Source organism: Perca flavescens, chromosome 22 (assembly GCF_004354835.1).
Source record: "Perca flavescens isolate YP-PL-M2 chromosome 22, PFLA_1.0, whole genome shotgun sequence".
Taxonomy (NCBI): Eukaryota; Metazoa; Chordata; class Actinopteri; order Perciformes; family Percidae; genus Perca; species Perca flavescens.
Genome location: NC_041352.1, coordinates 14,852,705 through 14,868,379, shown reverse-complemented (window position 1 = coordinate 14,868,379; position 15,675 = coordinate 14,852,705). Strand labels below are relative to the sequence as shown.

Sequence of the window (15,675 nt, the reverse complement as noted above, 5' to 3'; positions counted from 1 at the left end):
ACCATAACATGAAACTTAATCATGTTTTTTAGAATATATTCCAGGTGCCACTGGTATTATACTCCGACTTGGAAATGGCACCTACAGACTACATCATATTCACACACCAGTTGGAGGAGAGGGCACAGCAGATGGGTCCATTGCTCATCACAACGTCCACTTGTTCTAAAGGGGAAAGCGGGGGCCTCAGACAGCATGTCTTAAGTTGTGTAATAGGCTTTTAGTGTCACAAATGAAAGTCACACGTTCGTTGTTTTTTTTCTCAGGTTGTTTTTCCTGAAAGATTTGTTCACACAGCTCAACATCCCTGTGGATAAAATGGAGCATTAAGTAAATTGCATACCATAAACCACCATGATCTTATAGAGGAACAGAATGAGGCAAAAACATAAAAATGCATTACTTTTGTTGATATTGAACAGTATTGATGAGTATTATCTTGCTCTCTAATCTGTCAGCTGTTGCTATGGCAGCTGGCATGCAGGCTCCCCAGTTATAAAATCATAGTGTGTGTTATTTGCCTCCATAGCTGAATTTTACATTGACATCTGTTTCCTTTTTATGATCACTTTTTTTCCATGTGTGGAAAAATGCCCCAGTTCTGCTGTGTTTTAACAAAGCACCTATTTCATTCTCACCCACTATACACTGAGCCATCACTTCATATTACAGGTCAACGTTACGGTGCTTAATTATGTACCGGCTGCTTGGGGCTCCTAATAACCTGTCATTGAGGGGAATTTGAATGTCACACCATATTGTTGGGCCCTAATGGCAGCAGGCAGATCCACTGATGAGCCGTTTTGGGACAATTACAGCGGATATTCAAATCACAGGTCTAGGTGTGTGGTGAACTGCACCGCACACAGCCTGACAGGGGGGGCTGACGTGCACGCACGCGCACGCATGCACACACTTGTTGTATCATGACCTCGCAGCCCAACTCTCTTGACACATAAAGAAGACGCCTCCCCCGCCGCTGCTGGAACAGTTTAACTGCAGCCTGATCGCTTTTATTATCTGCCTAATCCAGATATCAGCGATTTCATCAAGCCGGGAAGATATGCATATCATGAATTATTTTGACACTGGGACCTTTTAATTTTCGCCGGCAATATTTCATCCCACCAATCAGTGCCTGGAGTGGATGTCGGACGTGGCGGTGTCAGAGGACGAGGCTCCCCCCGGCGGATCCAAATCATCCGGGGGACCATAATGAGCTATGGCCACAATTATGAGCTGTCTGTGTGTGCATGCATCTCATCAAGGCCCCCATCCAAACTGCTGCAGGAGGAGGATCACGCACAGAGATAGCCTACACAATGCAAGACATACATCAACGGTTTCATTTTCATATTTTAAAAATAAATAAATAAGATGGCCTCAGAATGCAGATCAAGTGTAAGCTTTTGGTTGAGAGAGAAGTAGCCTACTCAATTTGCATATTTGCATGTAGCCTACAGCTATACTTTTTGTAAGCAAATATTAGCCTACATTTACTACTGCAGTAAGTTTACAGAATAACATTAGCGGTAAGTAGCCTATAACTATAGGCTACATTTACGCTAGTTTAGTGCTGTAGTCCAATTTGAGTTAATTTGCACTTTACTTAGTCATTTTATTTTGCTTTATACTACAACATTTGATATGGAAATATTGTACTCTATTTTACAGCTATAGTTAGTTAGGCTACTCAGTGGATTAAGATGTTACATTCAAATCAAAATGTTTTAAAACTATATTACATTGTTATACAATCAACTCCCCTAGTAGTTCAAATTCACCTTGACCAACATGTTATGGTGCTTACATGCATCAGTAATAATTATCCAGTAATAGTGACAGGAGCCATTCTGCATTATAAGTACAATTTTAATGCAGAACTTTTCATTTATAAAAATATTTGCATTGTGGTACTGAATACTTTGGTATCGGCACCCTTCAAAGAGGAATTATAGCTTGTATGGCTTTATTAAAGTAAACAGTTAATATTTAATATTTTAAAATGCTTTACATAAAAGTTATAACAACGTTTGGGTTGTCAGTTTGTGAAATATTCCTTCGCGATCAGTTGGACCATTGGACCATGTGGAAAAAGTCTAAACAACTGAAATCCATTAGTCACACCTGCAGACTTAATGATTGATACCTGAGACTCAGAAAGATAGAAACCAATGAGCATTTATTACTGGCTTATAACTGATGATCTATTAAAAAAAAAAGTGGTGACATTTTATAAAGCATTGTTATAGACATTAGATAAATCCTTAAGGGTTGCCTTATTAGAAAGTGGTAACACTATCACCATGAAGACAAATACAAATGTTAACGTTAAAAGATTTTCACTCAACAGCCTCATTAGTTTACATTTCTGCTCCCTTTGCACACTCACAGACTACATCTAAAATCGCAAGGATGACTTATATTCCACAGCACAGGGCGTCATGTCTGCCTGGGATATGTGGACTGTCACTTAATACTCTGTGTTCTTACTCCCTGTAGAGCGGGTATTACGTGAGCAAATTGGATGCTCAAACAGTCAGTCCGTGACCTTATCCTCATCCCGGATGTTGACCCCCGTATAAAGAGAGACATTACATCTCGTTACACAACAACACGGCTCGGGCGCTTCGCTCCGGATAAAGAAAAATGTCTCAATTAAATCTTCACCGGCGGCCCCCGCCGAAGAGTTATCGCTGCCCCGGTACCGCTGATCGCTACACTCACACATCCTCAAAAGTTATTTGACATAAATTGCCGGAGTCACATCATTTCCTGCCACACTCTGAGCTGGATTTACGGCTGATCCCATTGACTGGGAGCTGAACCTCCAATAAAATTCCTCAAGAGCCCATGGGGCCGTGAGACGCACCTATCTACCCTCCATCAGGCCCTCTTCCCCCTGCGCGCAGATTAACCATGCAAATACGCACAGGTGGGAGGATGATACCGGCAACACATTTATGCACATATATGCAACTGGGCTGATATGGCCATGAGGGTGATGACGACTGTGCACAAGGCAGGCTGATTGTGTTTTATCTGATGGAGGAGGGGGGGGGGGGGGGGGGGGGGGGGAGTTGAAACGGGAAATAACAAGGTGCTGTAGCGAAAGAACTCGAGGAGTGAAGGTGAAATTATCTGTGGCTTTAATTTGAAAATGAGAGGTGAGTGCCACTTTTATGTTCTCTGGAGCATATCCTCTTCTGTGTAAAAAAAACGTCTGAGAGGAGAGTCATATACGTTAAAAAAGGCAGCGTATGAACCCTTGAGGAAAATCATTTAAAACTGAAAATTGCTTTTTACATTAGTGCTCAGGCATTGTGGAGAAAGGTGCACACTATATTAACTACTAAAAACAACCTTATGGCTGCATTAGTCCACAAGTATTACAGTCTGAGGTGAGCGAGGCAGGTTAATGGTTGCAGTGTGTTAATGGTTATGATTCTTCTTGCTCAAGTTCAAGCCAGATGTCCAGATCAAGACCAGATGGAAATGCAGTTTCAGCCCAGCTCTTGATAGCAATTGGAATCTTAGGTCATCTAATTACAAGTGTTTTAATCAGATGTTTTCAGATTATACAATGGAGCCCACACTTTATCATTTGTTTTCCTTGTCAGGCTTGTTGTCTCTCTCTAGTGGTGATAGGTAAGAAGTCTGAGCTCGGAGGCCTCAGAGGCCTCTTCTACTGCAAGTCACTTTGAATGGTTGGTATTTGTGCACAGGTAACTGGTAATTGGCACTGCAAGGGGCACATGAAAGTAATTCTGAAATGCAGACAGTAGACAATGTAGCATTATCCATAGCTCTGTCTTTAACGAGATGAGACTAAATGTGAGATTTGAAACTTGAGATTTTAAGCGAACAGTTCGGAAATGCTCCAAACTTCTGCTAAATGGACCTTGAGGTGTGATTATATTGTGAAAAAATAGAAGATGGTTAACCCTCTGAAAAATGTTTTTTCACTTGTGGTTGCAGCTCTACTGAACAAATTATCTTTGTTTCACTTTGGTCTGTGCATTGAATGTATACCTGAGTTAAAAAGCCAGCTTTTGAGTAACTCAATGATTTACAAGATGCGCCAATGCTGGACTTCTTCATCCATTTGAGTAAGACCTCACTTAAAACACTACAGTTTTACTTGTGCTGCAACTTATTTTAATGTCTGATGTGTCCAGGATATATTTGTTATTATAAAGTGGTTCTGTTGTGTTTTACCTTGAAGAATTGTGTATCAAGACTTTGAGGATTTCCTAGTATATATAATGGTTTCATTTAAAATGGCCTGTGCTATTTATTCAAAATTGTTGAAATTGTCATTAAACAAGCTGTCTAGTCAGCTTCTATTCAGTTAATATAGCTTGGCACAGCATTTCATTGGAGGCTCAGCAGCAGCAGCAGCAGCAGCAGCAGCAGCAGCAGCAGCAGCAGCAGCAGCAGCAGTGGCTCCAGGGCCTCCAGCTGGGGCTGGCTGCTACCTCTGACTGCCTACCAGCACCAAGACTGGGGAAGGTGGTGGGCAGGCCACACCATTGCCCTGGGGCACCTCACTTATGCACCAGTAAAGAAAAAACGAATTCCCCCTCTCTCTCGGCTGAGAATGGTTGCTGCCTTCAGCCATTTGATTTGACAAAGTAAGGTCTGGAGCACTAGTGTGACCACTGCATATGCCATGAAGAGTATCATGAGAGTATAACACTGGGAAATGATAAGTCAAGACCATCTTATCATATTCAGTAGAACCAGCCACAAAAAAAAAAATGCTAAAAAATAAAAAGCACCAGACACATTTTGATTTTAAGTTTATCATCGTTTGCATTAACAGTGTAATGGAATCTACAGTTTTAGGATCTGCATTACATAATATTACATTTGGGGACAGACACATGAAGTCTGTACACATGAAGTTACATTTTTGAGGACTTAGTTTGTGGTGTTTTGTCATCCTTACAGATGTGGTATGCTAACAGTTTGCACACTTTGATCAACACATAAGAACAGTTCTAAGAAACAATGTTCAAGTATTTCTTTGCAGTAGCGGACATCAAATATTAAAAATGAAATTAGAAAATGCTATTTAGATTTTTTTCTGTGCAAAATGGACAATGAAATGTAATACTGATGATAATCCTAACTTTTAACTAATACCTTTTATTCAAAAACATTATTTTTGAAGGCTGATGCTGAACTATATTAACTACATCTAATGCAAAAAAAAATAGTATTGCTTTTCCAGAGAACAACCACCATCAATTCAGATTATTCAGGTCATTCTGTGCCATTCCTCTATCCGTTTGACCTCAACCAACAGTAACGTCCCTGCACCATCAGAATGATAAAAGTTGCCTGGTCAGCATTGTATATAATAATTATTAATGACACTCACACAAGTCAGGGGAGATAATAATTAAACCTGGTGTGAGTCATGGGGTTGTAAAGGCGAAAGAAAAGGAATAAACTCACTAAGAGCGTTAGCATTAGCTGCTATAATGCTATTTTGTGACATAAAATGCAAATCAGTATTACAAAAACAGAACAAAAGTTTTCCTTCACATGTAAGGTCTGAGATTTTAGGGAGTCAGGCACCATTTACAAAATGTACATAACCACACCCTTGTTCCAGTATACTGTATGCATGTGAGAGCGTGCACCAACATGATCTTTGCTTTAAGGACACTGCTGGCTAAACTGAAAATTGAACTGAACGGGTGGGGCAACAATACTATAAAAATGTCAGTGGGAGTCCAGGTAACACAGAGAAGCGTTTGAGGAGCAGGCGGCTGACAGGTTTTTCTTCTACATGCTGAGCAAGTGTTTAACTAAAACTATAGACTATAATGGTGATGTGAGATAGAGGGCTGAAAGCAGAGGTAGCCTTAAGTCTGTGCAATTAACACAAATTGCTATCAGTCAACTCACCGCCACTGCAGAACTCACATTGGATTTGTCCTGCATTATAGCATCATCAGAGGAGTCCTGAACGCAGTTTTGGGTTGGTATATTAACCAGCTATGGAGTTCTTCTTTCAGGATGCGACAAACAGTCTAATGCATGTGAGCCAGTGGCTGAATAGGCTGCGGCCTCTTGCTGGTGTCCAGTTTACTATTTCTACTGAAGAGATGTCCCTCAGTGAGCTAAAATCTCGGGGAGCCAGACTGCTGGGAAGCACAAACGTTGCATGCTCGAAGCTCTCTAATTATTTGAATGAATGTAGAAAAAATTATATTAAAAGTAAAATGTCAAAAAGGCACACACAATAATCACATATCTAGGCATCAGGCAAGATTGGCACAAAAGACTCATAGCATGCTACTAAAACTGAAGTGGGAAGAAAAAAGAAAATAAAAATCTGCTTAAATAGGAAATTAAAGTTTGAAAAATATGTATGGTAAAGAGGACAACGATTGAGAATAGACACCAGGAGGAAAGAAACCAAAAATCATGCACAAAAAAAAAGGAACTCCCATTTTCCAAGGTATTCAAAATCAGCCTCAGGAGATCTAAATATGCCTGCCACATGTCAACTGTCAACGCAGCGATACACATTTCCAGAATGCCATTTGGTTTGGGCTGATTTGAAGCCCTCTGGCTGTCTTTGTAAGATATATATGCAGCTAGTATATAGTTGTGCACATACAGCCAGTAGTGGGATTTGTAGCTCAATATTTACACAAGTTAAAGTTATTGCAGGTTCCACTTGGCAGTCCAGCACTTGTTGCACACACGTGGCCGGGTTCTGTGTGCTTAGCAGAGGGGAGTCTAGACTAGTAGTGCTGTGAGGCAGGGCTTAGTCCGGGACAAGGCTTAGAGACGCTAAGGCTGCAGCTGGATGGTACTTTAGAGAAAACAGGGAGCAGTGAGAGAAACACAGGAAGTGGTCACCAGTAAAAGGAACGTGTCAGGAAGTTGGCGGCCGTGCTGAGCCAGCCCACGCCGTCTGTGATGGAACCTACGCGCGTAACAGCTTTGTCCGTCTCCTGGGACGGACTCTCCTCCTCGGGCAGGTAGTCTGGGATGTCTGTGTTCTCCTCTACCAGCACCGCCGAGTCCTCCTGGAATGGCAAGATCAGCTGCACAAAGACAGAAGAGAATTATATATTTATTTATATTATCACAAAGCATGCAATTTGTCAACAACAACAAAAAACATTTTAAAATTCCAGAATTAATGTAAAGCACAGCTGTTTGACTACAGAGCCAAATAATCATCACCTGGAGTCAGATTACATGACTGAGCCAGGTCTGACCCCTGCTGGTCACATTATATATGACTATTAATGGGCCCATTGCCAATTATTTCTTATTATTTGAGAAACAATTATCAGAATTCTTTACAGATTATTGGAAAACAAACACTTTGCAATCTCATACGTTGTGGTCACTATATTTGAGCTCCAAATTGGTAACACTGCTGTAAAAGATGCAACTGGGACTGGTTATGTGTTTGGCAAAAATAAACTAGCCTACAGGCTGAGGCAGAGATGTGACTAGCTAATCATGTCAGTATGAATAAGTCTCAGCCACAGGCAAGGGCGGCTACGCTCCCTGTACAGAGATACACACGACATAAAGTGGCCATGCTGATCCATCAACTGAAAATGAGTCTTATGTAAAGCAATTTAAGGTAAACAACAGTTGTGTATCTTTTCTCACATGTCTCTCAGCTTACCTCGCCTCCATCCTCTGTCTTCACCACCTGCTGAGCAGTCATTACTTTGGTGGAGTTGATTGCTGTGCCCAACGCCTGTAAAGAAAAAAACTGCGATCAAACATGAATAGAACATTTTTGGTCAATTAAATGTTAATGCTAAATACTGCCGTTAACCATCAATTACAAGCGCATGAGCAGCAACAAAGACAATGTCGCTCCCATCACAGCTTGACGATATACTTATCAACCTTCCTGTATCGGGCAATTTTTGCTTTCCTTACTATTGGTACCAACACCAATATCAAAGTTATGCTAGACATCCAACCAATTGGATACAGTATATATATATAGATGTGAACATGTATAAAAGGTATAATATGAAACTTTTCTGCATTAAAAAATGTCTAGAAACCACTAAAACTATATTATATTTATAATTTTTTTTGTTTATAATATATATTTTGTTGAGTTGTGTACTTACATTATCCAAAAAATGTTCAAACCAGAGAAATCTGTAATTTGACTCAAGGACACGGTCCGTGTCATTTGGTTGCCGTCGCCTGTCAATAGGGTGATATCCACCCTGGTTGTCTGCCATAAATTGATTGACTTATCCAGTTTTAAGCCACATTCTTATCACTTTTCAGATCTTATTCATTTTTAACTGTATATTTTAACCAGATGAAGGATTTCAGTCATTGGATGTCTGGATCTTAAGTTATGAGAGAAAAGAGCTGACCAAACATTGTGGCAGCTCGGCTCCTCCCCTCCGCCGACGAGCTGAACATTTTAAGCTAAACTGCTTCTTTATTCTGTGTCTTTAATGGTTCTAATCACCTGGCCTAGCCTGTTTTGGAGAGGAGCAGACCTCTGCGGATGATTCGGCTCCCCGTAAAAACCAAGTGAACAATGAACACTGAAGGAATCCGAACTGGGAGAAGCTGACTGCAATGACAGCATGGTTATGTCTTTTGTTATTGTTTTGATTGAAAGACCTCATAGTGGCAGAACATTACATATTGTGCATTTAAAAGTAGATTTTAATCCATTTAATCCAATTTATTTCTGCATTTACTTGCAAGTTGTAAATACCAGTAATTAAGTTAATATCTAACTTTTTGTTGCACCAGTCACGTTTGCAGTGCCTGAAGGGGGCAGATTTCCCTACTTTAAATATCATCACAAAGAGGCAACAGTACAGCAATCAACAGGTTACAGTGAAAAGTGTTTAAAAGGTTGAAATTCAAGCTAAAACATACATTAAGTGTATCAAGTTTCAAAGACAAGTGGAAACAGTGTTTACTTTAGTAATCAATCAGGAAAGTTACTGATAAAGCAGACTTTGTTCCATTAAGTGACAAACAAATTGTGAAATAAGCAACTGCTATTGACAAATTTACAACTAATAATTGTTATCAGACATTGGCAAGAATATGGTGTGTAAGTTAGTGGATGATTTCCTGCGTCCGGACAGACACTTACCTCAGCTTTAAGGTCAGAGCGGATCCTGACAACACATCTCTTCACAGCCATCTGGAAGGTGAAGCTTATGACCCCTCGAATCTTCAGCAACGCCTCCTCACAAAGGCTCCTTCGAGTCTGACAACAAACAGGAAACAGATGAGATGTGCGAGGCCAACATGTCATGGGTTAAGGGCATGGGTACATTATAAAGTATACGATCGGAAATGTGGATGATGCAGAATCAGCTAGGGCTGTCCTCGACTAAAGAAATTCTTAGTCGACTAACACTTATAGGATTTTGTCGACTAATCGATTAGTTGATTTAATTGACAGAGCTGTGCGCTTTGAGAGGTGGTTAAGACTAGAAAAGCACAATATAAATGTAGTTAATTAACCATCTGTAAAACTGAGTTTCTCCACAATTAATCCTGCAAAAGCACCACTTTAAATCTTGTGTTTACCATAAATGTGCTCAGAAGTTTCTTGGAAATAAGTAATTAAGCATGAATAAGCATAAAAAATTACTAATCGACTAAAGAAATCTTAGTCGACTAAGTCCAAAACGACCGATTAGTCGACTAATCGACTAAGAGGTGGCAGCCCTAGAATCAGCTACAGTTTAATTAGGTCAAATGTTATTATAATTGTAATTATACAAATACATTATGAAATGTATTATAGTGCTACATACAACATGCTGTTGAGAAATACAGTCACCATGACCGTGGTTTCCAGCTACCACAGTGTTGTGTGTTTCTGCTGTAGTGATAGCGATGCAGCCCACCAGAGGCCGTCTGTCTGCTGTAATGTAATCTGGCTAGGTGCAAGCTTCCTGCAGAGCAGCATTCAGGTTCAATCTCAACGCCCTGCTGTTCAATGGCTGACATTTACAACCTGACCCGTCCACCCCCCTATCCTGTGCCAGATATACACCAATAATGACAGCAGCAAACACAATAGCCCAAAAAGAGATTTTTGCGCATCAAGGTTTGGTGTGTCTGAGCATGGCAAATGAGTGCCAGTACGCCATGGGAACACTCACAGAGTCATCCAGTCCATCAATGTGCAGCACCACAGTTTTGGCCCTCTTGTTGTTGGAGCCCAGGAAGAAGTGGGCTTTCCGCTGGCAGGAGGCAGCAGCGGCCTCGGCCTGTTCAGCCTCTTCTTTACCAGCTAACTGCAGAATCTCATAGATCTCAGAGGCCAGCAGTTTGGTCTCCCCAGGTGATGTACTCCTTTGGTGAGAAAGTGTTTTAAAAAAAAGGGAAGAGGGGAAAACAATCAAAAAGAAAGATTACTTATTTGTCAAATGTGGTTTATGTACACACAAGTGGTCAGTAGTGTATTTGTAAGTCCAATTGTAACAATACTAAAAAAGGTGCAATGCAGTTGAATGTAGCTATTTTTGATGTCAAGAACAAGTAAATTGAATCTTGTACACTTTTAAATGGCCATATTACTGTGCCAAGATATTTCTGTTAAAAGACAAGACAGAAATACCCATGCAAAGGCAGACAATTCATGATGCCTGTATGCCTCTGTGGGAGAGAAGTGTGAAGCGTGCCTGAACTTAAAATTAAATCATTAAAGGACAAATCTGGCACAAAATGAACCTAGGGGTTAATAACACGTGTACAGAGTCAACCGTTCTCTGGGATATGTTTTCATGCTAATCAAATGTGTCCAGTTCTGGCCCAAACCGCTAATTAGCTTATAATGTTAGTCGTCGGGGCACGGCTAAAGTAAAAAGAAATCACTATTTCTATACCACTAACAAGGCTCAAAATAACTGTCTGTACACTTACAAAGTTCTCAATGCTTCGGTTTACATGGAGGGACCCTCATTATGCTACCGTTAAAGTGTGGTTCTATTTTGAGCCTTTTTAGTGGTATAGAAATAGCGATTTTTTTTTACTTTACAGGTGTCCCGACGACTAGCGTTATAAGCTAATTAGCGGTTTGGGCTAAAATTGGTCACATTCGATTAGCATGAAAACATATCCCAGAGAATCGTCGTACACGTGTTATTAAGCCCCAGGTTCATTTTGCGCCGTATTTGTCCTTTAAGCTCCCATTTTGTAAGCTTCAATGGATGCAGACTGAATCTGACCATGTCCTTCCTGGTCTGACACTGGAGATGTAGAACTCAGCTACAGAGTGCCACAGCGACAGCCAACTCACCACCTATCCTTTCAATACATTTAGAAATGCTGTCAATCTTTGAGTCATCCCAATAATATTTGTACAACAATTTAGTGTACCAAAAGACAATACTGCTACCCTTCACCCAGCATTCAAACTCTAATTAAGCCTATAATGCATGTCAGTCGTGTTTTTACTGCCCGTTTTGCAAAAACTCCTTAGCAGAGCATAATATTCTAGGGGGCAGCAGCTTTCTTTGAAGAAGCCACATAAGGTCAGTTGCAGTTGCTGATATTATGTGAGGGATCCTGAGTTAAACCTGCAGGCTATACTGCTTTATATGTCATCAAGTCATCACTCCTTCTATAGTAACCACATACGACATCAGCTGTCTGGCATGGCTGCCCCCCTGGGAGCCTGGTGCTCCCCAGCGCTGTGCAACACATCCCTACTCCGGCTCTATGGAAGCCAAACACTCTCTTCCATTGATTTACTCTTCTATTCTTCCCTACTAGGCATTGAATTAGAGGCAACATCTTCTTGATCTTCAGATCTTAATGTGTTGAAGGAATAAAAATGGTTTTCACACCTGTTTGGTGCGACTATGCTGGACAATCCCCCTCAGCCATGTGTTCCCACTCTGTCCAGCTATGATCGACCTCTACCCAAAGTCAGATTGACTAGACTGCGAGCAGGGAAAGATGCTGCTGTTACTGCAGGGCTCCTCTTGATGCCACGCCTGACTAGCTGAAGTGACTGGCTTACTCGAGGGCAAGCAAGAGCTTTGCCGCAGGAAGAGGAGAGAGAGGGAAGGGGGGGGGGGTGCATAATCATACAAGCTACAGCCAGCCACTTGAACATAGGTCTATTCCTATCAGGGTGCTGATGATGACGTGCAGTCACTTAGCAAAACTGCCATAGCCTCTCAGGTGAGACCAGCTATCTGAAGCACAACACCTCCTCAAACAAGATCTGCCTACGACACTACACAGTGTTTTCCTCATGCTCTTTTAGAAAGTGATAGAATAGATTGTGTACAATGCCTCCAGAAAAGCCTACAAATGATACCAGACTAAAAACAAGCAACAAAGAAATATGCTTTACATATGCCATGCGTGCAAAATGAGCCACCTCTGCAAAATAACATGCTAACTTCACGACAAATATAAGCTCACATCCGTAAAAGCACGCAAGTGGACAAGAAATTGAGGGATGGCAAGACGCATTAAAATCTATAAAGATGCAGAAACAGCAGCTTAACTGTTTAGCACCCTATTCTAATTCAGCTTTAATCACACTCATCCTGACATGGCAAATGAAAGGACATCATCCTGCCTGGAAAATTTGCAGACTGGCACACATTGTCCATGCAAAACAAAAGAAATCCTAGGTTAAGGTTTTACGTAAAGAAAGTGCACAGTGAGCATGTGTGAATGTGTGTGCTTGTGTGTGTGTGTGTGTGTGTGTGTGTGTGTGAGATATGGTGGTGACAGGGACTTGCTTCTGCATGACATTCTGCAAACTCAGCATCATGCCCAGCTCGCCCTTCATCTTCTCCCGGTTGGCTCGACATTCTGCCAGGTAGCGCACGGCCTGCAAGGACAAGGGCGACCGTTATCTATCCGCAGCTAAAAACTGACAGACCCTTTGTGATATCATAAGAGAGAGAGGAGGCTTTTAAAAATGGTAGAGCATGTGCAATGGTAAAATATTACATAACCAAAATAAACACACATGCACTGACCTCTTGTTTACATTTAACAGATTACAGTCAAGGAGCACCTGTTACATAAAGCCACTTAAATGTGTACTCACAATACAAGTCATGTCCTGTACTAAAGGGTGGTGGACGTGGGGAGAGGTTGCTATATTAAGACTTTGTATTGTGTTTACACCGCAGAACAGACAGCAGATATCACCAGTGTACCAGAGGTCTCAAGTAACAAAGTACAAATACTTTGTTACCTTACTTAAGTAGAAATTGAGGGTATCTATACTTTACTGTAGTAATTATTTTACAGGAGACTTTTTACTTCTACTCCTTACATTTTCAAACAATTATCTGTACTTTCTACTCCTTACATTTTAAAAATAGCCTCGTTACTCCTATTTCAGTTCGGCTTGTTTTCATTCCGGCTTGTCATTGTTCGGAAAAAAAAAAGAAAAAAAAACTATGCAGATAAATCGCGCCATCTGGATAGAGAGAATTTGATTGTGAAGAGAACTTGAGTGAAATGTCCCAACCAAGCACCAGCGAGGAGGTTGGTAGCCAGGAAGACAAGCCAACCCTTCTACATCTCTGGTTGTACCTGGAAGAATTTTTTGAAATGGTTGGATGCAAAAACAACTCCTTTCGAATGCACACCCAAGTACCACGAGCTAATTACAATACTTATAGGCAACTAGTCATCATATCTTCCACTCCATGAAACATGTTAATGCTCAGTAGTACACATATATGGTTCTTTAATGTATTTGCATTGTACTAAAATGCGTTCATTTTCAATGGGCATAAATGCATCTGAAACAGGTGCATCCCAAATTTTTCAATATTAACATTTGAATATAACATTAGAGTCATTAGCCTATGGCCTTTAGAAAAATGTTTTTTTGTGGAGGTGGAGTAGTGCACTATAGGCCCCTGTGACGCGGCCTAAGCTTTTGTCATTAATGGCATTTTTTCCCTTACATTACTTTTACTCTCTAAGTAGTTTTGAAACGAGTACTTTTACACTTTTACTTGAGTAAAAAGCTTGAGTTGATACTTCAACTTCTACAGAAGTCTTTTTAAACCCTAGTATCTATACTTCTACTTATAGATATTCATTACTACTTGAGTAATGAATGTGAATACTTTTGACACCTCTGCAGTGTACAGTGTTTTTAAATATGTAGCAGTTTTAAAGTCACCACTATCAGCTTGTGACTGGGACACAGTGTTGGGAGAAATGGCCTTCAGACGGTTACTGAAACCTGCTCTGACATGCTGGACAGCACAGGGGGGAGCATAACTGATTTCTCAACAAAGACTAATTTAATCAAACGGAGCCTTGCTGTTGATATTTTAACTAGAATTCCTTAATGTCATTGTATAGTGGTACTAAATTATCAACCCTGTGTAGTTAATATATGGATGCTGCTGCTTACCAATAGTGCAGAATAGACGACCTGTGGGTTGGGGTGGTCCAAAAAAAGGATGAGACCCGGCAGACAGCCTTGGTCTTCTACTATGGCTCTTCGGTTCAGGGGGTCTGCAGCAAGATCTCGCAGCTGGTTCACCACGGTCAGTGCATCCAGCTCCGCACTCATGGTGCCTCCTGTCTTGATGCCACGCACATTAAACCAACCTCTTACTCTACTGAAGAAAAAAGAATGGTTAAATCAGGGAGCTTACATTATACAAATTAAGGCAGCAGCCAATGCTTATTACATAACAAATTTAACCTGTAGAATTTGTCAATTATTTGTTAGGACTACAAAATGACAGAAAATAGTTAGAAATTACTATAACACTTTCCCAGAGTCCAAAAGTGATGTTTTTAAATGTCTTATTTTTTCTGACAACTGATATAAAAAGCCCATAGATATTTAATTTGCAGTCTGACTGATAAGTGACTCTTGTAAAGTTACTGATTTCACTGATATGCATAGCTAGATAAGACAGTGGCTATCACATTAGTACACATACATAGCGCATGCTTTGGTAGGCAAAAAATAAAATCCATCGTTTAAGCTCATGTTTTGCTGCTAACACACTTAAGCCATTTTCGTAAGCCAACATACAAAAACTCGCTTCTGCCAAAGACACTCTCTACGACCCCCAACCTCACCTCAAAATACGCCCTGACAGAGGCGATTCGGCTGCTAAGCTAGCGTAAGGCTAGCTAGCTAGCTAACTTACTTGACAATTATAGCATACCTTTTAGTCAGTTTTCAGTAAAATCATGAGACAACCCAAGCTGACTACAGTTACAACAGATGTAAAAACGACGTGACAAAAAAGTTCCGATACCACCATAAAACAGCTGGAACAAAATAATTTAACTAACACTAGAGGCCTGCGCCTCTTTCTTTACTATGCTCCTTTAGCTAGCAGCTGTGTGAACAGTGTTTGGGTTTGTAGCACATCAATGGGTACAGCTGTTTTGTGAATGAGGATATCCCAGTTTTCCATAATGATCCCGGACAAATCTCTGCCAGGGTAGCAAGATTACTTTTCCTAGGAAGGCAAAGGCATGTGGAAAGCATGACCCGCAGTCCTCTCACTCTGATTAGCTAGCACTTGCTCCTGCTCTGTTTGGGTTGGTTAGGTTTAGGTAAGAGGAGTAGGATTGGTTAGGGTAAAGTTAAGAATGTCAGGGTAAGCCAATAAGAGAAAAGGTAAGGCAGAGTAGGGCGGGGCATGCCTTCGTCATCCT

The 15,675-nt window shown here is 40.8% G+C and overlaps 1 protein-coding gene across 2 annotated transcripts; it reads right to left on the bottom strand.

Moving 5' to 3' along the window:
- Positions 1-4,785: 4,785 nt before the first annotated feature.
- Positions 4,786-15,537, bottom strand: armc1 (armadillo repeat containing 1). 2 transcript variants are annotated; one of them, XM_028569514.1, is made up of 7 exons: positions 15,177-15,537; positions 14,405-14,615; positions 12,759-12,850; positions 10,158-10,350; positions 9,134-9,250; positions 7,670-7,744; positions 4,786-7,070 (listed from the first exon to the last, which is right to left on the bottom strand). In XM_028569514.1, the coding sequence occupies exons 2-7, from the start codon at positions 14,564-14,566 to the stop codon at positions 6,879-6,881; spliced, it is 831 nt and encodes a 276-aa protein (XP_028425315.1). In that variant the 5' UTR covers positions 14,567-14,615; positions 15,177-15,537; the 3' UTR covers positions 4,786-6,878. The 2 variants fall into 2 exon arrangements, with proteins under 2 accessions (XP_028425315.1, XP_028425316.1); XM_028569515.1 differs by having other exon boundaries at positions 14,405-14,612.
- Between the last annotated feature and the right edge of the window lie 138 nt (positions 15,538-15,675).